At 51.1% G+C, this 25,556-nt stretch overlaps 4 protein-coding genes and 1 pseudogene across 5 annotated transcripts, besides 1 other annotated feature; 2 read left to right on the forward strand and 3 right to left on the reverse strand.

The window, feature by feature from the left end:
* Nucleotides 1-1,741: 1,741 nt before the first annotated feature.
* NCS57_00618400 lies at nt 1,742-7,749 on the reverse strand (annotated as a pseudogene). The gene is made up of 4 exons: nt 7,232-7,749; nt 6,668-7,172; nt 3,167-6,519; nt 1,742-3,113 (listed from the first exon to the last, which is right to left on the reverse strand).
* Nucleotides 1,742-7,749: a sequence feature.
* A 462-nt stretch (nt 7,750-8,211) lies between these two features.
* Nucleotides 8,212-9,600, reverse strand: NCS57_00618500 (uncharacterized protein; the record flags this gene model as incomplete). The annotated part of the gene is made up of 8 exons (XM_053056080.1): nt 8,212-8,278; nt 8,326-8,891; nt 8,939-9,008; nt 9,052-9,159; nt 9,207-9,248; nt 9,296-9,391; nt 9,438-9,490; nt 9,547-9,600. The coding sequence occupies 8 exons, from the start codon at nt 9,598-9,600 to the stop codon at nt 8,212-8,214; spliced, it is 1,056 nt and encodes a 351-aa protein (XP_052915035.1).
* Nucleotides 9,601-12,424: 2,824 nt separating this feature from the next.
* NCS57_00618600 (Catalase) lies at nt 12,425-14,801 on the forward strand (the record flags this gene model as incomplete). Its single annotated transcript, XM_053056081.1, has 6 exons — nt 12,425-12,703; nt 12,755-12,957; nt 13,003-13,243; nt 13,290-13,652; nt 13,700-13,907; nt 13,957-14,801. The coding sequence occupies 6 exons, from the start codon at nt 12,425-12,427 to the stop codon at nt 14,799-14,801; spliced, it is 2,139 nt and encodes a 712-aa protein (XP_052915036.1).
* Nucleotides 14,802-17,020: 2,219 nt separating this feature from the next.
* On the reverse strand, nt 17,021-19,378 carry NCS57_00618700 (HET domain-containing protein; the record flags this gene model as incomplete). Its single annotated transcript, XM_053056082.1, has 1 exon — nt 17,021-19,378. One exon carries the CDS (start codon nt 19,376-19,378, stop codon nt 17,021-17,023), a length of 2,358 nt encoding a protein of 785 aa, XP_052915037.1.
* Nucleotides 19,379-20,755: 1,377 nt separating this feature from the next.
* NCS57_00618800 (Phosphoribosylamine--glycine ligase) lies at nt 20,756-22,098 on the forward strand (the record flags this gene model as incomplete). Its single annotated transcript, XM_053056083.1, has 2 exons — nt 20,756-21,566; nt 21,620-22,098. 2 exons carry the CDS (start codon nt 20,756-20,758, stop codon nt 22,096-22,098), a joined length of 1,290 nt encoding a protein of 429 aa, XP_052915038.1.
* Between the last annotated feature and the right edge of the window lie 3,458 nt (nt 22,099-25,556).

Here is a 25,556-nt window from a genome sequence, read left to right on the forward strand (position 1 = left end):
AGCGGACAGAACGGGACGAGGCGCTAAAAATGGACCTGCTAGGGAACTACCGACAGGGATTGTTCCTCCGCCTCAAGAGCACAACCATCAACAGATGGTATTCCATGGATAAACCCTTCTCTGATTCAAGTCATGAAAGAATCGAAAAGATTCAAGGACTCGGTGCTACTCCCGAAACACAAGCTCCCGTAATGTGTCATGATAATCTACCATCCTCCCCTTCCCGCCTCAGTCCTACTCGGGACTGTCTCTTCCATAGCGTTACACAACATTCCCCAACACTACCACGTCCCGACAACCCAACCACATGCCCAGGATCACGAGAGTATCTAGCGACATTCTCCCACCGCGAGGCCCTCGACGAGGCATTTTTCGTCCCTTTGCTCAGTCAAGACTAGTAGAGCCCACTAAGGAGGGAGGTTGTCCATACGGGGAACTATCCGTGAGGCCCATTCTGCGACCTCCACGTGATGGACGAGCTATGCGATGCAAGTATGTCATGCAGACTTTGTAAAAACGAGAAGAGCAGGGAGAAAGAAAGTTGAGTTCTGACTGTGAGAGACAAGGTCTCATCGGTGTTGTGGAACTTGCTGCTACCCTAGCTGACACTATCGTCATGTGAGAAGACTTGGCGAAACTGCCTGTTCTATACCGACCACTAACAACTATCTCAGGATTTTAGGTAGGAAGGCGATATTGGGCAGGCCAGCTGATTATTTGTTCTCTTTCGTGTCTTCGCACAGAGAAGGGCTGAGCTCAGGGTAAGACGGGATCGCATAGAATCTGAGTGTAAAGATCAGTGAAATGATTGGAAGGGGGGAGTCATTCTCAAACCAGACTGCTACAGAGGAGAAGTTCCTTGAATCTAATCGGTTATTAAGCCGATACTCCAAGCTGATCCTTATTATCAGTGTCGAGAGTGTTCGGTCTTTCGAACAGCCCGTGCATATTGGCCACATCGTGGAAGTAATCTGATGAAACTATCTGGCAGAAGGCCATCTTTTAACCGGGACAGGGTAACTCATTAGATGCAACGAGCGGTTTTCTTAACTCAATGCAGTCAGACTTTCTTTCCAAGGGACATTCGAGTGCCAGATCACTTGTCTCATGGCCTTCTGCGGAATGCCATAGCAGACATGGCCATGATATGGGCACTCCAACATGGAAAAAATATACTTCATGGATTCGGTGGAAATCAAGCGCCCTGAGAGGAAGTTTTTACATTTACAAGGATAGTCAACTTCACCTTGGTATGTAACACCATTTCTGTTATCCCTTGAAGCACATTTGAAAGGCCAGAAAGTCATACAATGTACCTGACCAATGTTTCCAACTAAACTTGGCTCAACGCTGAGTATTAGTGTCTTTCGTGATGTAAACTCATGTTGTCCTGTCTCGAGAGGAGTAGTTGCTCGACATCCTAATTTTCCCCTCAAGTATACTTCAGGCGACCTAGCTGTCCCTACTAAATCCTTATTAAATTATCTATATTAGTTTAGCAAATAATAGTCTTAATATTTAAGAAGATTACCTAGGGTGAACCAAAGTTTTTATATAGTTTCTTCTAATTATTTATCAAGTCTTAGTTTGATATCTATTCCCGCCTCAATCTATCCGTACATCCTCCTCTAATATCTTAATATCTCCTCGCGCTTTGCTGATTTCACTGTTTCACGCCTCTCCGATCCTGGATGTTGACAACAAATCCTAGCTGCCCGGGTTGGTGGTGCAGTCCACTCACCAAACCTGAAGCCCAATCATCTTCATAGTTGTGGTTCACGGTCAACATTGTTGGCGGTGTCTCACCCAAAGTGTCGTGAAGGGTGTCCATCTCCGTGACACATGCAATCCTCTGCTCTTCAATGTTCCCTTCGAGCGTTGAAACCGGCGCTCTGGTGTTGGATGTGTTCCCTTGATGTGGATACACCAACCCGTCTATTCTGACAGCGATCTCACCTCGCATCTCTCTTCTAAGAACCGCCAATTCCCTGGCATAGCCGAGAGTCGACTGGCCTAGAACTCTCCTACCAACACCCACATGCCTGAGTTTCGCTTGGGCGATTCCGCTCCAGGGGAATGTCTGAGCTGGAGAAGAGGAGCTGGCCACGTCGCCCGTCGAGATCCTTGGTTGTTCGTTGAAGCGCCCAACCAGCAGCCATGATTTCACAGAGACAGAGCGGGCCACCGATAGGACATCGATGGGTCCCCGGCGGCCGATGTAGCTCGTTGTTGCTCCTCTCCGAACCAAAAACTTGACAGCTTGAAGCCTGCCACAGGCGCTGGCTATCATGAGAGCTGAGCCGAAAGGACATCCTTCAAAGTCGATTTCCGCATCCAGAGATAAACAGTTTTCCATGATGGTGATTAGATCCTGTGAGGCTGCTCTGCAGAGAGGGCTCCATCCACGATCCGGCTCGAGATTGAGCCATCTTTTTAATGATTCGGGATGAAACCGACGCTGCAGTTGGCGAAAAGTCTTGTTGAGGAAGGGCAGCCGTCCGAAACTCCAGCGGGTCTCCGCGTGCCACGCAAAAGGGCCCATATCTTCAAGTGGGAATTCCGAGTTGAGAATGAAGCTCTGGCCAACGCCTGTTCTTTGAAACAGATCCATGAGGGCGCCATCCTCGCGCCGGTGCACGAAAGAGGCAAGGCCATTGGTTTCCAGGGCCAGGACTGACATCAAGTACTCATGAGGCACATCTCTTGGCAAAATATCTGAGGGGCGCTCTAGAATATCTAAGGCTTGAAGTCTTATGTATTCCGGGGCATTGGTGAGGCAGACGTTGGTCAAGTTGGCGAGCTGAGTCCCCCAACTGAAATGTAGGTCGTAGATGGTGTTTGTGAGAAGAGGAGCTGGCGATGCCCCCGACTTGATGAGGAACGCTGCCGTTTCTGCGTTGAGAGCTTCATGCAGTGGACTTGCCCCATTTCCATCAATGGAATCGACGTTTGCCCCATACTGGACCAGAAGTTTGGCGATTGTTGTACACCCGCTTGTTACCGCGCAGTGCAACGCCGTTATCATCGTCGGCTCCTTGTTCCCCATCCGAAATAAAGAGAGAAGATTTAGTATCTGGACGACGACCTTGTCAGACGGAACTTGGTTCATCTGGCTGGAGGGTGTGTCAGTCAACTTGATAGGCACAATGGCATCTTGCTCACTCACCCGATCCTGCCTGAGTTCTCCAATAGATGCTCTAGTATAAGCCGTACGCCCTCCTCGCTTCTTGCACCCACGGCATGCCAAAGTGGCCCAGCAAATCCATACATACTATTCCCTTCCTCAAGGTGGCGACGGAGAAGCAAAGGAAGGACTGAAATAAGCTCCTGTCTGCCGGAAGCGTATTGAAGCGCACCCTGATAACGGCCTTCGCTACAGATGAAGGGAACCAGCGTGCTCGCCTTGCGCTTGATGAAAAGTTGGGCTATACCTTCTCGACGTGTGATCAAGGCATATGATAAGGGAGAGCAAAAACCAGTGCCAAGGATGCCCTCGTCGAGCGGGCAGCCATCGTCAAGACCAGCCCTGCATGCGGTGAGATTGTCGACTTCGATAGCTTCCTTCATTCTTTTGCGCCAAGCCCTTGACTCAACACGGATCATCCTGGCCTGTTGTTCTGGGTGGTTGGAATCCTGGAATGTTCCATCAAGGAATTGAACGATTTCGTGGTGGCCTTGAGATTCGGCGCACATTCTTGGGCTCAAGCCGTCGAAATCAATCGAGTTTGAAGCGCCTAGTCTTACCAAGGCTTTTGTGGCCTCGAGATGACCTCTACTGGCCGCGAGGTGGAGCGGAGTGGTGTTTATGGTGTCCATGACGTTGACCCCCGAGTCCTTGGACACGAGATAGTCGATGATGTCTGCACTGCCACTTATCGCAGCAAAGTGCAAAGGGGTAAAGGCATCAGATGTAACTGTTTCAGGCCCGATAAGCCCTTCTTCGATGAAGAACTTGGTGCATTCCAGGTGGCCAAGATGGCAAGCACGATGGAGATTGGTTCCTTCCCAGTAACGTCTATTCACTTTCCAGCGATACGACTTAGTCCAATCGATCTTGTCATGATTTGCCCGTGAATAGCCAAGTATGGCTTTGAGAAATGCCACATTGGCTCGCATCGTCGCAAAGTGAATTGCATCGACGAAGTCGCCGAGCGAAGGGTCAGCACCCATCTCAAGAAGAGAGGTTGCACAGTAGAACGACCTTGCCCACACATGATGTGCAATCGGCGGCGCTCGTCGCTGAGGGCCCAACGATGAGTTCATCGCATTGATGTCTGCCCCTTTTGCGACAAGCTCCCGGATAAGCCAGCCAAAGCCTGGCCCATCTGATGAAGAGGCGACTCGATGCAGCAAACTCAGCCCCTGTTTATCAGGGGAAAAGTCTCTCAGTCTCTCCGAGTTAGAATGATCCAAAAGAGACTGAAGGAAAGCTTTGCCGCTGTTCGTTGTGCACAGTTTCACTACCAACGGTGGTGTACATGCATGCTCAATGGCTGTGGTTCCGCCTACTCGCTGATGGACATCTAGTCCATGTCTGAGCAAGACCCGAGCACGGGCAAGCTCGCGATCTTCAACAGCTTGCTTGAAGAAGTGGACCACGATTTCTCCCTCTGGATCCCAGAAACGTGAAGCGAGTATTGCCTTGTCAAGCGTGTCACTTGACACAATTCTTGTACTGTAGTTAAGCCAGCCACTGGCCTGAGTCAAAGCTGATAGCAAAGGATTGAGGCCGCATTGCCCAACTGCCTCCTCGAATGCCTCCATGGCTCCACAGGACAAGAGGTCTGCCCATATTATATCCAACGCTCGCCAACCTCCTTCGATAACGACACGTTGTCCTTCGCCCCAATGCTCGACTTGCAGTAGAAGCTTACATGCGAACTCCCATGGTGTGGTTCCTTGGTCGCTCAATTTGAAAGTGTCGGAGGAGGCGAGGACTTGGATGACATCTTTCATGTTGTCTGGGCACTCCCCGGCCCGGAGGATTGCCTCAAAATATGTCTCAAGAGGCAATCTGCCTTTGAACCTGACGGCGCATGCGCTTGGATAGCTTTTCTTCAACGTCTCTGCCCACTCAATGGAAGTCTCTGGCCCAAGCTCATGCAATGGCGTGGCTTGCCCGGGTATCAAAGCATCCGGTTCAAGTCCCAATTCTTTCAGCTTTTCAAACACTTTCCTTGAAGCAAACTTGAATACCGCTGGGAATAGAGGATCGTGCTGAAGCCAAAAGCGTGGTACTTGGTTGCAGTAATCAATAAACATGAGGGCTCTCCACTCGCGATTCTCGTGGTCTTCGTTGGTGGCATGTTTCTGGTGCGATAGGGCTATCATCAAAGGAGTTTGCCCAGCTTTGTTGCGCGTCAACAATGCCTTCCAGGTGTCATCTTTGCTCAAGTTGAAAAGCACGTCCAGGAACGATGCTGCCCACATCATCTTTTGGGCGCTGTAGTGCCAGAGGTTGTTCCCATCTCCATCCTCGGTGAGAAGAGAAACATTGAACTTGGCAAGAAGCCTGAGGGTTCTCCCATCTCCATGGCAGCAACAGTGATGGACGGCGACCCGCCCATGGTCATCTTTGCTGCACGGGTCACTCCCCAATGCCAGGAGCTGATCGGCGCAGGCAACGGAATCATCTCGAACAGCGAAGTGCAAGAGGGTTCCGTGAAAGTCGTCGCAAGAATAAGAACTATGGACATTGATACGTTCATCTTTGGTGTATGACCGTAGGGTGTCGACATCGTCATTTCGAATTGAGACAACAGTCCTCTCGATCAAGGCATCCTTGGAGAGAGAGATCCGGCTGTCCACATGATCTGGGTTGCTGGTGAATGACAAGTTCAACTTGAGACTCGCTGACCACAAGGCTTTCCCAAGCTTGAGGCCCCAATTGTACCTGTACGCACAAGAGCGTTTGAGATACTGAATCAGGGCCAAGAGAGGAGTTTCCAGCTCACGAGGGTAATCGGTCCGGGTCCACGTCTTCAAATAAGCCTCGAAGTCATCTATCTCGGAGTCTGTCGGGGTGATGCATTGGTCTAGCAGTTGGATGGTTGGACCAAAATCCTTAACGAGACAGTTGATGATTGATGTGGTGAGAAATAATGGCCGGCTCATGTAAAGCTCGGAAAGCTTCGCAAAGGATGCTCCGGCTTCAATGAGGCAACTGATTGTGCTGTTTCGATGAGAGGAGCAGGGCAAAAGAACCCTGAGAAAAGGTAATTGGCAGTCGAGGAAATCAATTGCCTCATCCTTCAAGGCGAACAATGAAAGCTCAGCAAGGAGAAGTGGTGTTCCCATGTTGCACACTTCGTTGACATTGGCCCCCTCTCCAACAAGGAATGAGCAGACCTCTGGCAGATTCAAAGCAGCTGCGACGTGCAAGGGCCGCAGCATCTGATCAAGGACGATGTTTTCAAGGCGAAGGAAGAATTTCGACCAATTTTGTTGGTAATTCGCATTGCTCTTGTAGAGCTGGTGGTAAGTTGCGTTTAGGAAGACTTCAAGCCAGCCACAAAAGTTCTGGGTAACTGAGGGATGGAACAGAGATCTTGCTGCACTTAACAGTGAGGAATCACCGAGCCCCTCTCTTGAAAGCCCTGGCCAGTAGATCGCTGCGTAGAGGTAGAACGGGTAGGATTGGAGCTGCTCTCCTCTGAACTGCTCCCACAGTAGAACATGGGGGGATGTAGTTGAAATTATCCAACTGTAGAAATTTGAGACATTGTGTGGCCAGCACTTGGCTGTCCTCCCGTCTGGTTAGTCTGTATGCCTCCAAACCAGGGGTTTTCGACAGGAGATCATCTTGGAGGAATTCTAGCACCGAAAAGTGTGCAAACTCCAAGGATTCTCCGTCAGGAGACTTTCGTATCAGGCTGCTACAGCCTAGAACGATATCTCTCTCCGATACGGTGTTGGTTTCGTCGATGCGTGCGTCTGGGGTTGAGACTGCCTGGCACAGTGCTTTGATGGATAACGGTTCTGGGAAGAAGGCGATGAATTGAAGAGACATCTGGACCATTCGCTGAACACGAACTGGCCGCCTGTTCAGTCGCTCGAGAAGGCGGCGGTAGCTATCAGGCAATGTCGGTGGCAGTTCTTTGAGTGCGTTGAGTCGATCAGCATCCGTGGCAAACTCGCAGAGGTAGTCGAGTTGGCAAACAACCCATCGGAACCTTGGTCCAGTCGTCAGAAGATCAAGATCAACCAAGATGCGTTGGCAAAGATGACTCACATTCCGTTGGCTCGCGTGATAAGTTCCTCAACAATCTCGTCCTTAATCTTCAAGCTGTTGAGCTTGAGTCTGCTGCTCTGGATCCTATGTTCCATTTCGGCTCGAACGAATAGCTCGATATCTCCTTTGTGAGCCTCAATGGAGACCTCTTCAAACTCTTCGTGAAGCCATGTGCGGATGTTGAGTTCATCGCGACTAAACAAGGCGAGACTGGTGCTGGTGGTGCTCACGGCCAACTCTGAAATGCTCTCGAGCACAGAGTCGCTGTTTTCGCCGCACTCGTCGAGTCCATCAATAACGACGGTGACCTGCTTGAACAGTTGAGACATCTTTGCGACGACTGCTCTGAGTTCATCTACATCTGTCACCCGGTCCAGGGCTCGAGCTGGATGAAGTTCTTTGTAGTAATCCTGGAGCAGGTCGAAGGCGTCATCGTTTTGCCGGGCTATCTGCGATGCAATGGCACCGATGATGTTTAATGGCAAGGATTCTGCTGGGAGTAGGGTCGGCAGATAAACACCTTAAGGAGGAAATAATGTTGGCTAATGATACTCATGGCCTCAGCTGACCTCGAAAATGGGGCGCAGGCCTCCCTTTGCAGATAAATGTGCAAAAGAATATGCAGGCCGGTGAGGCAGATTCTTCGTTGGTTGGCTGAGGCACCAAATCAGGCTGGCGGTAAATAGTTACCAGACGCGCATAAAGCTCGTTGAACAGTTGAGTGAATACCGAAAACAACAATTCATATCAGGATATACTTTGTACGCTTCAATATAGATGGAAAAACATAGAAATATGGGATTCGTAATAGATCGCGTCTCGAATAGCGCCCCGTTTTCTTCGTGACCTCATTACTTGGGGTGTGTTTGGCATGGATGTGAGGCACTTCTCACAGCCTGCCTACGGTGTACCCCATTGTGCAGAATAAGGCGTACCAACTAGAGCACAGCCGTCCACAATCACAAGGCGTCTGGAATGCCTCATGCTTCCGTAGTCGGCACCGCTTCTTTCTTCTCGTTCAGCGGCTTCTGTCCCCAAACCGTTGCCCTATTCACGTCAGTAAAAGTAACTACCCCTTGAAACTACCAACTTACACTTCAGCATAAGAATGTATAGACTTGTCCCGGAGAGCCTTGCGCGTCTTGGCCAGGAAGACCTGCACTTCCGAAACCTCCCACCCCATGACCTGCGTTAGCAGGAACAGCACGTAGCCCTCGAGGCTGTTCTCAGTGATGAGCAAGTTGTACTGTCCAATCTCCTTCCACTTCTTGTCGGCCGCCCAGCCACCCGTCGGGAGCTTGAAACGGTGCTCGTTGACGGTCGTGAACCCCGTGTCCTTGAGCCACTGCAGGCTCTGCCCGTCCTCGATGATTCTGAAGCTGCGGCCCATCCTCTCGCCCGCCTTTTGGAAGAGGTTGCCCCAGCCGTTGAGTGGTGAGTCTTCGGGGATGCTGTTGTCGTCGGAGCGCACGTCGATCGAGTAGTCCATGTGTTCGAACCAGCCACCGGGCTTGAGGCAGCGGTATATTTCCTTGTACAGAGCCGGCCAGTCCTTGATCGCACCCATCAGGACTCGGATGTGGACGTAGTCAAAATGGTTATCGGGATAGGGCCAAGGGAGCTGAGCATCGTCGAGTTCGAACTTGCAGTTGGGAGGGACCTGCAATTATTAGACGTTGGGAACAAAACAGACACAGTTTGACATACCCATGGTGGTTGAATTGGTGAGAGGTCGGTTCCAATCACCTCAGCAGAGGGGAACTGATCGGCAAAGTCGCTACAATTGTCAGCGTCGACAGTGCATCGTCAAGGTCCCATACATTGCCCAAATGCCAGTTCCTGTTCCGACATCAATGACTCTCTGTGGATTATCTCCAATTGGCGCTAGAAACAGCTTGTTGTCCAAGGCCAAGTAGAGCATATGATGGCTGGAAAAGTTAGAAAGCGAACTGCAACCTGTATCTGAACTACGGACCTGAGATCGAGCCCGTCATTTTGTCTGTCATCATTGGGCCCCCTTCAAATGGTCAGCAATGATCAGTCACATGGAAATTAATGTCATGCCAGTATTCTGTTCCAGTGTTAAAGTTCTGATAGGTTCTGCCGTGGAGCTTGCGGTATTCGAGGATGCTCTCGCTTATCGAAGTGGTGGAGCTTGCGCTGAAGATCGTCAGCTCCATGTCTTGAACTCAGAGGTCATTCCCACGTCTCGGTGCCAACAGAAGAGTCATTGTCGTCGGGTTCGATCCACTCAGGATCCTATTGTAGGTCAGATTCACGTCTATACCCTCTTTAATGCATCTCTCGACACGTACAACGTTGAGCTGCTGAGGGCTGGGGGTGCACTCTGCTTGTGCTTGTTCGGCCATGGTCACAGTTGAAAAGATCTGCGTGCCGAACCCCTCAATAGAGACCCGTCAGGCTGGGAAGACGCCTTTATTATGTGCAGCCGAGGTGGAGCAGGTGGACAGACCTCAGGCGTTGTATGGCCAGGGTCGTTCCATGTGCTTGGCCCAACACCTGCCAAAGGCGGAGATGGACAGGGCGGCTGGGAGGCTTTATCGGGGAGTCCAGCCTCCAAGCTCTCTGGTTGAGTTTTGGAACGGTACCAGCTCTGTCGATGATGAAACCTTGACGGTCTAGCTCGAGCGAGGTTGAATGTTCATTCCTTTGAGACTTGGCACGCCCATGAGCGTCAACTGCCGATTTGAACCTCAGAAGCCATCATACCATGCCCATATCTCGTGATCGACAGCCGGACCTGTCAAAGGCGTGGCACTCCAGCGCCGTTGAACCCAAATGCGGGAATTCCCGCAAGCGGTGCGGCGCCAACTGTTGACGATGGCCTCTCGGCCAGTCACAATGCCCCGAGACTGACGGAGAGGATCCCCTTAGCAGTGATAGCGCAAGACGGGAATAAGCGCGATGGTTCCCCGGGCCGGGGGAGGTGATGGTAGTGGGGACGCTTGAGATTGAATTGCGGCACGAACAAGAGGGGAACCACGTCAGCTCAGTTGTGGATGATTGCCCTTTCAGTTGTGTTACGGTCGTGTTATTTCTGCTGAGTTGCTCTGAAGCCCTGGGCCCCTAGTCTCATGGAGCCCTTTTGACTTGGTGGATGATTGCCTTGTTTGGGTTGGAAGCTCTAGCAGCCAGAGAGGTGATAATGCTCGTGCTCAGCCTATATGTAGCTTGTTTGTGTATTGATTCTCTGATACTGGTTTCTTGCTAGTGCCAACCATCTAACTCCTGGTTGCAAGCCAGGTCTGCTCTTGTACAACTCCGTGTTTGAGCAGTGAAAGCAGGAAAAATCCTGTTAATAATTTAAATCAGTGAAATCCTTTCACCAGATTGCTTTGTATACAGACGAGTGCATGCCACTACAGGACCAAGTGTTGACAATTGCTAGATATCTAGTCCCCTCGGAGGGGTTTAAAATTGCAGTGAAGCCGAGGAGCGTTTCTTCACACCCGCGAGAACAGGCTAGGGGGAAACAAAAAACCGGACAGGATCCCACCTATTTGCTGCGGTTTTGGCTGCGAGCCAGCCCGGTGTTTTTTGTTCCCCGAGGCCAGATTTCCAAGCCAAAAAAGGCTGCGTGAGGCCCCCCCGGTCAAATTTCAACCCATGATAAACCCATTTATCATCATTTCTGCACATCTATTGAAGGGCATGAATGCCCACCTATATGACTGGCTGCTCTGCACTCATCGGAGATTTCTCTCCTTGCCTGTGGACCATCCCTGAAGCTATTCCCGCCAAGGTATCCATGTCCCCGCAAAATGTCTAGCTCACTGACGATCAGAAACATCTCATCTCCCAGCGACTTGGGTACAGAGCCTCGGTTGTTTCCATCCAAAGTCAGTGATAGTGATACAAGAAACTCCCTCGTGGTTTCTATTCTTGTCCTTCGATTCTATTCATATCCGTCACATACATCAGACGTTCCTCCAATAGAGGTCGTCACCCGAGCTTCTGTCACTCTTCTCCGGCGCTTCGAGTGATCACACCTGCATCTCGGCACATAACCATGGCGCATCGGCGGTAGTGGTGTTACTGTACCTTATTCATGAGCCGCTTCGTATTGTCAACTTGGCTTCTCTGATTGGGCATCCGAATCATCCACTCTCGGCCTCATTCGTTTTGTCGATCGACGGCATAGAAACTCGTCTTATTCTGTCATCATATCCGAGACCCATTGACAGAGCGGTTCATCTTCCATGATGCGGCACTTCCTTTCATGAGTTTCCTTGAGCCATCAAGGCGTCACAACGTTCCATTGAAACCCACAAGGGAATGCTATTCTTGGGCATCTTCCCCTGTTTGCATGGCAAGTTAAGTAGGCAGAGATGCGCAGGTTTGTCGTGACCTGAGCTCTGTGGGGGACAGCAAACATCTCAAGACACGGGTGAAAGACCTTAACTCTGCTCGTGTCATGGGAGTTCCATGTGAGGACTGGTCTTTGTTTCCTTTCGCCCACATGCCAGGCTGCCCAGATGTTCTCGAAGAATTAATTATTGGGCCTGACCTTGAATAAGTAGTTGATGCCAAATTCCACAATGGCAAATTCGTAGTCTAAAATCCCCCATCTTACACAAACCAGGTGGCCCTGAAAACTCAGTGAGACTTTTATCCCCTCACTGTATCACGGAAAGTTGTGGTTTCACTGCCGCACCCTTGCTGGAAGCATGGTATATCCCGAGACATCACGCGCTAGCAACTTGTTCCTCGCAAACTACAGCTACATTGTTGTCTGTGGCTGACTCCCTTCATCTTTGCCTCCCTCGTCCTAGGTAGGTAGACAGGGATCAATGCAGCAGTATCCCTTCTCATCACACAAATGAGCTCAGATATACGGGACTACTGCTGCCAAGAAGCAACATGAAGCTATTTTTATGACCTCACCGGGGATACAAGCCCTCAATGGCAGAGTACTGCTTGAGTGACCTTACGATTCTTGCCGAATGACGACACCTCATCATTCACTCGTCACCCGGAGATCCGGTTTGCATCACTTTGTATTCGTGGCCACGGCATGATCATGCTCTCTAGGCCATCGGGGAAATTTCACTCGGGTCTCACTGTTTGTCTCTGGCCCTGACAAACTATAAGTAGAAGACTAGAACCCGTCTTTTACTGACTCACTTCTTTGTGGTTCAAGCGTGTTTCGCCTGTCGACTCCCAGCTGCAAACATGGTGTCGTCTAAGCTCATTGTCTCTTTCGGTCTTGTTGCTCTGTCGGTTGGACAGTGCCCCTTTGCTGATCCGGATCATCATCTCGCAGCCCGAGATGAACAATCCTCCCGTGACCACTTGAAGGAATACGAAGTCGACGATAGCAAGGGGTACCTCAGCTCAGATGTCGGCGGCCCTTTTGAGGATCAGGAGAGCCTCAAAGCCGGAGAGCGTGGCCCAAGCCTGTTGGAAGACTTTATCTTTCGCCAAAAGATCACTCATTTTGATCACGAACGAGTATGTACCCCTTGAGCAGAATGATGCTGTGGTACTGACTGCTTGATGCAGGTCCCCGAGCGTGCTGTCCATGCCCGGGGTGCTGGTGCCTATGGAACCTTTACAAGCTACGGCGACTACAGCAACGTTACCGCGGCTTCGTTTCTCGGCTCTAGAGGCAAAAAGACTCCGACCTTTGTTCGCTTCTCGACCGTAGCCGGTTCGAGGGGTAGCGCGGATACAGCGCGTGATGTCCATGGTTTTGCGACCCGGTTGTAAGTGCAACGTCGGAGATAATGCCCATGTACTAAGTATTACAGCTACACCGATGAGGGCAACTTTGACATCGTTGGGAACAATATTCCTGTCTTTTTCATTCAGGATGCAATCCAATTTCCTGATCTCATCCACGCTGTCAAGCCCTCCCCTGACAGCGAGATCCCGCAAGCTGCTTCAGCCCACGATTCAGCATGGGACTTTTTCAGCCAGCAAACCACCACCCTTCACACTCTGTTCTGGGCAATGGCCGGTAATGGTATCCCGAGAAGCTATAGGCACATGGTGAGTCAACCGACCCAGATTCAACGACGAGATCTAACGCGGGTAGGATGGCTTTGGCGTGCACACCTTTCGCTTGGTGACGGATGACGGTGACACCAAGTTCGTCAAGTGGCACTGGAAGACCAAGCAGGGAAGAGCGAGTCTCGTGTGGGATGAAGCCCAGCACATCGCTGGCAAGAACGCCGACTACCACCGCGCCGACCTCTGGAGTGCCATCGAGTCTGGTAACGGGCCCGAGTGGGAGCTCTGCGCGCAGATCTTTGACGAGGACCAGGCCCTCGCGTTTGGCTTTGACGTGCTCGATCCTACTAAGATTATCCCTGAGGAGTATGCTCCCCTGCAGCGTCTCGGCGTCATGAAACTGGACGCGAATCCAGTCAACTATTTCGCCGAGACGGAGCAGATCATGGTATGTTTCACGCGAGTTCTGACTTGAGACACTGCTGATCTGTATAGTTTCAACCCGGTCACATCGTACGTGGAATTGACTTCACTGAAGACCCTCTACTGCAAGGGCGAATCTTTTCATACCTCGATACCCAACTGAATCGACACGGAGGCCCCAACTTTGAGCAGCTGCCCATCAACCGGCCTGTTTCTCCTATTCACAACAACAATAGAGATGGGGCTGGACAGAACTTTATCCACAGAAACACGGCCGCGTGTAAGACATCCCGCCTCCTTGCCACCAGCAGAGTAGCTGACAGTTTCAGACACTCCCAACACCCTCAACAAGGGTTACCCTCTGCAAGCGAATCAGACCCAAGGCAAAGGCTTTTTCACTGCCCCTGGCCGAAAAGCCTCCGGGAACCTGGTGCGCGAAAGGGCCTCCACCTTTGCAGATCACTGGAGTCAACCCCGACTGTTTTACAACTCCTTGACAAAGGTTGAGCAGCAGTTCCTGATCAACGCGATTCGCTTCGAGATGAGCCACCTAAAGTCTGGGGAGGTCAAGAAGAACGTTCTCCGCCAGCTAAACAAGATCAGTCACGACATTGCAGCCAGAGTGAGCAAAGCGTTGGGCCTCGAAGCCCCTGACGCCGACTCGAAATACTATCACAACAACAAAACGGCTGGAATATCCATTTTCGGGACCAAATTGCCCAGCATCGCGACGCTGACAGTTGGAGTCCTGGCATCGACAGACTCGGGCAACTCAATCAAGCAAGCCAAGGTCCTCAAAGATGCACTAGCAAAGGACAAGGTGACTGTGACGATTGTGGGTGAAGTCCTCGGTGACGATGTCGAAATGACCTACACTGCTGCTGAAGCTGTTGGTTTTGATGCCATCGTTGTCGCCAGCGGTGCTGAGTCGCTCTTCAGCGACAAGAAGTCAACTCTCTTCCCTCCAGGTAGACCTACACAGATCATTGTCGACGGATATCACTGGGGAAAGCCGGTTGGTTTCATTGGAAGCGCAAGAGAGGCGGCCAAGGCGGCGGGAGTGGGCAAGGGAGATGGCGTGTATCTGACAAGCGATGTAAACACCATCGTCGAGAACCTCAAGGATGGTCTAGCGACCTTTAGGTTTACTAACCGCTTCCCCCTTGATGAATGAGATCCAAGACTAAATAGCTACCCTTAGTCAATCCTCTTCAACATCTCTTCAATTCTTATGCAAAAGTAATCTTAGTATAGTAGAAAGAGATCTAAGGAAAGAAATAACTCCTGTGAAGTCCCACTTAATGTTGACTTTCTTACACCGCTCTCAGTTTGCAAGCCGGTTCTGGGTCTAGGTAAGAGAACTGGACTATATCGTTTACTTTTGCCCCTGAAGAAGCAGCATCCTCCTACCTTGGGGTTCCATTTTGAATTGAGCAATGATCCGGACGCAAGAACTGGGCTCGTCTCTTTGGTTTGCCCACAAGATATCGCCAGAGTTCGCCGGCTTTCGTCTTCCATCTGTTGTTGGCGTTACCTAGACCCTACATGTATAATAAACAAGATAGAATGCTACTCCTATCGCTTACCTTTTTTTTATTCTTTCAAAGTTTTGGCCATTCACTCTCATCAAGGCGCCAGATTGACGAAGCTAAATGTTCCTTGTCTCCCAAGCAGAGCCACTCTAGCAGTGTAACAAACATCACGAAAGCCTGACTACCGGTTGGGAAGGTATGATGGAAGGGGGGATTCTGGTACCTGCCTACCTACCTACCTAGGGAAGAGGCCCGGAAGGATCCCCTCACCTATAAATGTGCCTCAAGATCAGAAGCTTAGATAATTCATTCCTCTTCCATCATCGCTTCGTTCCCCTCCTTTTTCTATCTGCTTTGTGATCAGACGCTTGAGTTTTGGTACTGGCGACCACCTCATCCTAAGGGTCATCAGGTCTAACCCTAGCCGCATAGCACGTAACGAAAATCTCTGGCTGCCTCTCTTCTTCTTCTCTTCCCCAGTCATCATCAACCAGACGCTGGTGAGTTACCTCTTTGCTTCCTACCCACTTGCCCCAAGATGCCTCGCCCTCATGCCTTGATCTTTACTTGCTTTCCTTTCCCCTTTCTCGCTTTGCGGGATCATTTTGACTCCAACATCAACTATGCTGTCGCTGTCGCTGCGTCCCAAGGTGGCGGTTTTCCTGCTCGTGAGGGCATTCACAGACCTCGAGCGGGATTGTACCTAGGTACCTACCATGCCCCAACGTGCACCCTCCTGACTCCCTTCTGAGTGGCCTCAACACGCTGCACTGTTGCCATCATTTTCATTCTCGCAAGGCCATTTAACCACACCATCAGTTTCAGGCCAGCATATGGCCATCTTGACAGTTTGACGAGGATTTGCTAATCGTTTATAGAAAAAGAAAATGCAGAACTTTGGTGATTCACAGTCGGTGACTGTGAACAATTACTGCGCAGGCGGTGGCGGAGGAGGAGGAGGACGAGGAGGAAGACGAGAACGGGAAGAGGACGAGGAGGACGGGAGGAAGACGAGGACGAGGACGAGGATCCACTGCCGGTGGACACGTCGTAAGTTTCTATCATTCCTTGTGTGGGCATTACAGTGCTAATAGAGCTGTAATAGTCGAAGCGCGCTGTAAAGCGCATGAAGAGGACTGCCCATCCCGAGAATACTCGCCAGGACCCCCCCCTCCGAGAATACTCGCCAGGATACCCTCCCCATCCCGAGAATACTCGCCAGGACCCCCCTCCGAGAATACTCGTCAGGATGCCCTCCCCATCCCGAGAACGCTCTCGATAGGACGCCCCTCCATCCTCCCGAGAAAGCTCACAACGGTGAGAACACTCACGAAAAAGGGAATTCATCCCCCATCGAGAACACCAACCGCCAGAAGGGAGGGGAGAATACTCGCGACAAGGACGAGAATGCTCGCGACAGGGACGACAGGGACGCCAATATGGAAGGAGCCTAGGGGCATATTCATGTATACCTATAGCATAGCGTCTTCCCGCCTCATCATAAAACTAGGCTCTATTTTGATTGCTATTATCTCATTTTGAGATTCCTATTAGAGAGGAGAAGTTAATAGACATTACTAACGTATACTAAGGATAGCCTTAATAGAATGCTAAATATCATCTCCTTTCATCACGCATCGGGATGGCTTCTCTGTGTACTATGTCAGGTGTAAACGGTTCATCGAAATTCTCCATTGCTTAACCTGCATCTCCAGAATGATTCGTGAAAAAGAACTGAGCATATCTCTCAAAAAGTCATGAGCATCATGGTTCCTAGACAAAAGATCCACCCGTCTCTCATCAAACAAGATCCGCTATCCAACTCCAAACGCCAACACCTCGCTATCAAGACGCCTCCTTCTTATCCGAGTAGAACCCCTACTTCCTCCTTGGCCTGCGCCTCCCATGCCTTGAGCAGGATGTGGCCAATCCCCCTGCGGTACGCAACCTCGCCGATGCGCTCGATCCACAGGACATTGACAATGTCGATCATCTCGTCGGCGTCCATGTGCTCCTCGAACCTCTCTGTGTCAAAGACGTGCGAACCTCGTCGCTCTGTGGCTGTCGACACGGCGATGAACTCGAGGCGCTCCTCGCCGTCGTAGTTGGACGACTGCACACCCAGCCAGCCGTCGTGCGCACGGAACTGGCCCGCCCACTTGTTCGTCTTGCCCCAGATGTTTCCCACAGCAAGGGGCGGGTTCGGCCGGTCGCGGTGAGCGAGTGTGGAGAGGAAATCAACCTCGAAATGGCCCGTCGTTGTTCGGAATGAGAGCATCGGCACGGGGTAGGCCTGCTCGCCGACGGGCGGCTCGTAGCTGTTTGTCTCGGGAGGATCCTCGACTGGGATGGGATACTTGAAGAGCGCCGACTCGTCGCTGTCGTGTTTATAGTAGGAGCCGGAGCGGGTCCAACCCGGGGGAAGGTCGGAGGTGGGGCTCCTCCGGCCCCGGAGCTCCCGGTACTGGAGGCCCGTGTTCATGAGGGGCACGGTGGCGGTCCGGTTCGTGAGGCTCCAGGTGACGGTCGGCCTGATGCGGAACGGGTGCGCAGACTTGTACCGCTTTGATTCCTGGCCGCGCTTCCCCGAGCGGGCCTCCTCGACGTAGTCTGCCGCGGCTCTCCATAGTGTAAGGTCGACTGGAATGTTATCAAACCACCAGCCCATCCAGGACCAAGAGGGGAGGAATGGCGGTTTCGGCAGGGCCCTTCGACGGATTGAGGCGTGGGGACGCCACAAGAGAGCGATGTCCAGAAACATTATAGGCATGCCGAAGACGAAGCCTCCTGGGAATGAGCGCGAGAGGACATGCGTGATGCCGGAGAACGCAGGCAGAGTATCGTCAACGTGAGTCAGCTTTCTCGCGCTGTAATCCATGACGATGCGAGCATACTCGTCGAGGTCGGGCCAAGGTGAGTGCTGGTAAGCGAGAATCGCGTCAGGGATGGTTCCAGTGCATCCTTGACGATTCCCCTTGAGCTTCTTCATGACACTATTTGGACTCCCCTGCCATGTCTCGCAGTGACACTCCCAGGTAACGGCGTCCTCAAAGAAGAAGACGCAGCGCCGGGAGTAGAGACGTTCAACGAGCGTCCAGCCCCGCGAGTACCAAGGCGAAGCCACTACCAGATCTTGATGGTTGTTGTTCCCAGGCCTCATGTTGCGTACAGAAGAACGTCTGGGATTGAGAGAAACCAATCCAGAATTGACATCTCCAGAGGCCGCGACGATGGTGAGGTAGGCATTGGCAAAGACGTATGCCATGTGCTTGACATTGTCCTCCATCTCTTCCGGGCTATCCTGAACGATGCACAGCCGATCAATCCAGATGTGTCGAATGCCTAGCTTCTTGGCCAGCCACATGGCGTCAAGGAAGGTTTGCGGGATATCAGTATTGGGCAAGGTGTCCTGGAAAGCCTCGACGTTGGACTGCAGCAGCTGGGTGTACATCTGGGGCGTGGTGTTGTGGCGTGGCCCCCAGACGTAGCTCAGAGCGAGATACCTGTCCTTGGGAGTCCCCTTGACGAGGCGGCGCTCGACGACGTTGATGAGATATGTCGGATGCCACGTGGTGACCTCGGTCTCGGAGGAGATGGCGCAGTGGTGGTTGTGGTCGGCGTTGCAGGTGTCGAGCCACTCCTTGATGCGAGGGATGGGACTGCCCTTGACGACCGATGAGGCGCGCCGCCCGATGGACGAGGCCACTGGCGGTGGGTGATTGTTGCCATGTCCGTGACCGTCCTTGTCGCCGCCGCGAGCAGCTCTGAAAGAGCCGAGGAGGCGGTCGGTAATGCTGTTGCGCTTGCTGGGCGGATGATCTCGAGCGCGAGGTTCTCGAGGGATGACGCGGTCTTTCTCGCGATGCCTATCTCTGTCGCGATCTCTGTCCCTATCCCGATCCCTATCGCGGTCCCTATCTCTGTCTCTATCCCTGTCCCTGTCCCTGTCTCGATCTCGGTCTCTGTCCCTGTCTCTATCCCGATTGCGGTCTCGATCATGATCTCTATCGCGGTCATGATCACGGTCATAGTCGCGATCAAGGTCCGTGTCTAAATCTCTGTCCAAGTCTCGATCGCGGTCTCTGTCCAAATCTCGGTCTCGGTCACGGTCCCGATCACGGTCCCGCTCGCGGTCGCGGTCTCGCTCTGGAGAGTCGGCATCTCGGGGATCGCGAGAGTCGGTGTCGCGGGGGTCGCGAGAGCGGCTCCCGTTGGGCATGGTCTCGGCAGGACAAGGACAAGCTAGGAGCGCATGCCAGAGTTGGCAAGATCAAATCAGAGGTTCAAATAATGATCAAAATGTGCCGCGCAACGCGACAGTAAGGATCATGTTTGGGCGTGGGCTTGGACTTGGGCTGGGCTGATGGTCGTCATGTCGCAGTCGGTCAAGCCCCTCAGCTTTTTTGCGCAGGGTGCACAGCGCTTGAATCTGATTGGTCAGAGGTCGAGTGACCCAAACAAAAGCCAAGCGTCGTCATCCCAGCAACGGGCCGAAAGGGAACTACTATGGTGCTAAAGATTGCCATTGGCCATGTGCAAATGATCATCATAATAAGATCTGCCAAACTGTGAATAGCTTCAAAGGCTTTGAATAGCATATCCAAAAGACTCGCCCACGATTGATGCCAGCGTGGATCCTTCTTTCTCCCTCTTGCCCTCAATGGTTACATCCAGAGGACCCTTACCCCGCCAGCACTGCCCCTCGTCTTCCCCGAAAATCAGCCTTTGTCGCCGTTTACAAGTCCTACAAGGAAGTTGCCGCCTTTAGGGATCGCCGAAGTACCGCTTCTTGGGGTAAATTGTTACCTAAGGATTCAGCAAGTAATGATCATGATGAAGCCTTAAATAAGGTAATAGTTTCCAAGAATTATCATAAACAGAGAAGAGAATATAGCATATTTATGACCATGTTTATCATTCCTGTTCTAAATATCGCATTATATTTTCCTCAGAGTGTGATGGTTTGAGCACATAAAGTGAGTTGGGCTCGATATCGGGGACACTTCTGTCCTCCCTTGCGGATATCCTCAGCAAGCGGCGGTGAGACCACTATGCCCGCCTGACATAGACATATGTCTCTGCTGTACGATCTTAGGACCAGTCGTGGATCTTCAGACGTTATTTCCGATTAGTAGGTATATCGGTTCAAATACCGGGACTTGTTGGCTGCTGCCAGCATCTCCAATCCATCCTAGCATGGCGTGCTACCAGAGGAAGGGCGGTACGTGGTCATTGTCACTATCATCAGTCAAGCGTGGAACCTGATGGCACATTCTTTAAATGACGTGAAAGCGAGAGTACTCTTGTATAGTGAATGGCCGCGACACGATGGCATCAAGTTACAATCAGCCACCAATGTAAGCAGCCGTCGGAGTCGGCTAGAAGTCAAAGTAGATTCAGTACCGAGTCTGCACACGTGGTGCTCGAGGTTAAGACCTCAGCCAAGAAAAAAAGCACAGTTAGCATTTAGCCATTAATTCTCACAAAATCTGTGATTGAGGCTTTTCACCCAGACAAGTACTTTCTCTCATCAGATCGCTTACTCACCCTCTCACTTCAGCCCCATCTGAAGACTCTTGACCATACTCAAATCACCATGGCAGAGAATCTCATTGTTCTCCTCGTTGGAAAGGGTGCGCGGGAACATGCCCTTGCCTGGAAGTTGAGCCAGGCGCCGTCAGTCAAAAGGGTGCTCGTCTTTCCTGGGAATGCGGGAACAGAGCAAGGTCACCCCAAAGTCTCGAACCTCGAAACCAATTTTGAGGCAACAGACTACCGTCAACTAGCTGAGCTTGCGACAGAAATCGGAGTTGGTCTCGTTGTTGTTGGGCCTGATGACGCTGTCGTGGATGGCATCGAGGGCTTCTTCAAAGACGTGGGCATCCCATGCTTTGCTCCAACAAAAGAAGCGGCTGAGCTCGAGGGATCCAAGACTTTCGCAAAAGATTTTATGGCCAAGTACAACATTCCTACTGCCGCATATCGGAACTTTGACGACATCGAGAGCGCAAAGACCTACGTCAAGGAGGCAGACCATCGAGTCGTCATCAAAGCCGACGGCCTCGCCGCTGGAAAAGGAGTTGTGCTACCTGAAACAAAGCAGGAGGCATTGTCCGAGCTCGACAGCATCATGAAAGCTGATGGAAAGTTTTCGGCTGCTGGCTCTTCTGTAGTGATTGAGGAGTTCATGGAGGGAGACGAGATCAGCATCCTGACCTTTAGCGATGGCAAGACTTTCCGATCTCTTCCTCCAGGACAAGATCATAAGCGCGTCTTTGAGGGAAACAAGGGGCCAAACACTGGAGGCATGGGCGTCTACTCGCCAGTCCCTTTTGCAACTCAGGATGTCCTGGATGAGATTGACAGGTCCATCCTACAGCCCACGTTCGACGGACTTGAAAAGGAGGGTGGGTAAACATGGAACTCGTGAGTCATACAAAGATGCTAATTCAAGCTTCAGGGCGCCCCTTTGTTGGGCTTTTGTTCACAGGTGTCATGATCACGCCCCATGGGCCCAAGGTCATCGAGTACAACGTGCGGTTTGGTGACCCAGAAACGCAGAGCGCCATGATGCTCCTCTCGGAAGATACAGACCTCGCTGCTGTTCTTCTCGCATGTACCTCAGGAACTCTTGGTCAAGCCAACTTGAGCATGCGCTCAGGCTTCGCATGCAATGTGGTTGTTGCTTCTCAGGGGTACCCAGGGAGGTATGTAACAGGAGTGCCAATCACTCTCCAAACGTGCCCCAAGTATGTTCAAGCTTTCCATGCCGGTACTTTCAGAGACAAAAACGGCCGTTTGAGAACTGGCGGGGGGCGCGTCTTCTCTGTCGCCGCCTGGGGAAGTACCCTCCAGGAGGCCGTTGAGACCGCATACGAGGGTACAAAGAGTGTTCACTTTGACGGCATGTTTTCGCGAAAGGACATTGCTTCTCGGTGAGTAATATCTTTTAATCTTTGAAGATAATTTCTGGTCATACTAATTAGGTTGGATTTTAGATGTCTACCAACCTGAGCGAGAAACACGGCCTTTTGAAGTTACTCACCGGAGATATAAACAAGCCGCAGCCGTCGTAGTGAATAGAAATTTTCAACTTCTGGCTTCATCAACTAGTTCAAGTGACCAGTATGATGATGCAAAAAAGGATCGGACAAGACACTTCACTGACCTCCACGGCGGAGTCCGTCAGCTGTGACACTGCGCCGAAGGAGATCAAGGTGGCCGTGGCCACCAGCGGACGAGCATGTGGAAGCTTTCACATTCAATGATCGCGGTAGCAGTTTCTATAAAGTATAGCCTCGAATATTCACGTCCTTTGCCTGCCTGAAGGTGGTGTTTGGTCGCCTTGGTGAGGAATAGCGTATCAGACCCGATCCTTGGGCTGTCCTTTGACAAGGGACGACTCTTTGAAGGGACCAAACTCGCTAATCATATACCAATCATATCTCTTTTAGGAAAATTTTAGCATTACATAATTCAAGTCGCTATTCGCGTCGGTGTCGATGGTTGATGAACAAGAATGGCGTCAAACGTTCATCTAGTGAGCCTCACAGCGTCAAATTAGCCACTCTATTCTGAGCCAGCACCAATACGAACACATAGGTCATCGACACATTCCATAACTCCCACACATATTACTAGAAAATTATGGAATCCTGGAGCATTCTTAAGATGGTAGTGAACAAAAGGAGGAAACCGCCATTTATGATGAATGCCAGCGAGCACCTTCAACATCACCCTCCAACCTTGGCGATTCTGTCTTCTTGTGCCCGTCCAATTTTGTCCTGCGCTCTTTGCGTTAGATAGCTCAAAAAGTCCCACAAGCCCATATGGATAAGAGAATACAAGGCCAATACGTATGTAGGCAGGCGGGTTGAAGAATAAACGCGACACCAGAACATCATAATTAGCTAAAGATATATCATAATAAAGGTCAAGCTTTAGAGCTTCTTTGCTTAATCTTATTATACTCTCTTTATTATCTTGAGGGGAGGATAAGCTAAAGGGTTCATACATACCAGCGTCTCTCCTGCATCTCCCCCCAGTTCGCTACTGGTGGAACTAACATAATCTGCCAAGTATTTGCGTCCGATATCAACCTTTTTGAAGCCAAGCATTCAGGCGTTAGCAAGTTTAAGGACTCTGGCAGAAAATACCTGCCGGCAGAACCCCACGGGCGATACGGCGATAAGGACTTTAACGAGAGTGTACGCGTGGAGTTTCGGTACAGATTCTCTAAAGGCAGGATTTGATAGGTGTTTTCGAACCGAGGGTGCATGATAGGTTGGCAAGCAAAAGTCATAATCCTCTATATGGCTACAAGTTACTAAGATAGGATCTATGACAAAGGTCCAAGGGTCAAGCTGAAGGAATTGAGTTACGAGCTGAGTTCCTCGACCAAGTGATGGGCGTTTTCAAAGTCGTCTCAAGGTCGCAGACAGGGCAGCTATCCTGGTTATTAGGATACGAGAAAATAGCCGAACGGGACCTGATATGCTACGTAGGCACTAACCTTACGGCTCCAGTGGACAAGGCAGATGGTCAACACAGGCTGAAGGTGAATTGATGACTAGTCGATAACGACCAAGCTTGACTTGATAGATGGAGATCACCCAAGACTCCCAAAGAAACTGGAACTTGGTAGTGGGAATACAGTCGGAGAGGCACGGTTGTGATAAGTTCAATTAGTGCCAGGTCTTCCAGGTATGACCAGAACGAGCGGGAGAGGTGGAAGACTGGGAGTTAACTTCGAACTACGTACCTACCGGGTCACAGGGCTCCCCTTTCACATATCAACTATACCTTTGGCTGGCTTCTTCTACATACACCAGGCATCTTCAGTTACCTACCTACCTAAGTAGCAATAGATGCAGGAACGGCCCCAAACTATCAGGGACCTTCCTGGCTTCCCAGATGTGGTATTTTTAGGACGTGGGGCTGCGCGGAACGGTTGTGGGGTTTGCCCCGAAGGGCTGACCCCACATTCCCGAACCTTATGTCTATCACCGGCCGGTGACAGCACGAGAACCCGAACATTGGCAACATCTAAGGGTGCTTAATGAAGCGCATTCCATAGTGATGATAGGTCGCTAGTCCAATATATGACGCAGTTATCTTATAGAATGCAAATCCGTCAAGCAGCTGCGATGCCCCCATTAATTCTGCGAAGAGTCATGATGCATCTAGCAAGCCAACGGAGTGCGTCTTGTTGGGAGAAAAGAACCAGCGATGCGTCGATGAGTTCTCCCAGAAGGAATATAATGTCTTCGTGATAAGCGCAACATCAACAAATCGCAGGATTGGTGTAGTGGTTGTAAGTCATTGAGGCTTCTGAGGTCCATCCCAACGTTACTAACTCGTCCAAGATCACGCATCGTTCACAGTTGCAATCAACGCAAGTTCCGATGAGGTCGCGAGTTCAATCCTCGCATCCTGTACCATTTCTTTTTGCTGGGAGCAGTTGTGGGTAATTGTTGTGGTCAAACAGCGAGTCCTGCCAGGTCTCGGAGACATAGGACACAACAGAGCTGGAGGATCTGGTTGCACAATTCATGCGCATAGAAGGAACTGAGAGTTGCGGTTTATGCATGTATGCACAAATCACGCATTGGGACTGGTCTATCGAGTAGTCCAAGCTGGCGAAGGTGGCACAGGGGCTCCCATCCACCACATGAAGAGCCCAAGTCCCAGAAAGCTTTGTACGTACACATTTTTGCATAAATCGAGACCCAGATGCTCCAGTTTTATCATGTGATTGCTCAAAGAAGAGGTTCCTCAGCGGTGGCGGAAGAAAATCCCAAAAACGCCAAAAAAGAATCGCCCGATCGTCATGATCAATACAGGCAAAAGAAACAGGTCGAATCGGGGGTCGAACCCGAGGCCTTTCGCGAATTAAGTCTGTGAAGCGAACGTGATAACCACTACACCATTCGACCGTTGCTTGTTGTTGAAAAGATGGGTTCCAATTTGATCCCACGAGGTTTGCGTGGAGTTGCGGGATGTCCGAGCGTTTTGGGGCGCCCACAATCCAGAGAACCCGTCTCCGGATCCACTTTTAACAAGGTTATTAGTCATACAACTTGGTGCGCATTTCAGGGAAAGTTGGTTGAGCTTCACCCTCTCGCCCAATTTAACAACACTGGTTTGCATCAACAGTAGCTTGCCATTTCCAGGCACAGCACTGCTAGACTTAGTTCCAGAGAATTGTGTTTCTTTCCATAGAAATCCGCCAAGACATAATTCCCAATCAAGTATTAGATCTTTGCGAAGGGGTCATCAAGACCAGGAGGCTCGGCGGCACAATACTATCCATACCACAGTGATGCTCCATCCCGCTCCTCACCTTAAGATAAGCAGGGGCATCTCTGACCCCCCTAGGCTGTGAATTGATTGTTTTG

Source organism: Fusarium keratoplasticum, chromosome 4 (assembly GCF_025433545.1).
Source record: "Fusarium keratoplasticum isolate Fu6.1 chromosome 4, whole genome shotgun sequence".
Classification (NCBI taxonomy): Eukaryota; Fungi; Ascomycota; class Sordariomycetes; order Hypocreales; family Nectriaceae; genus Fusarium; species Fusarium keratoplasticum.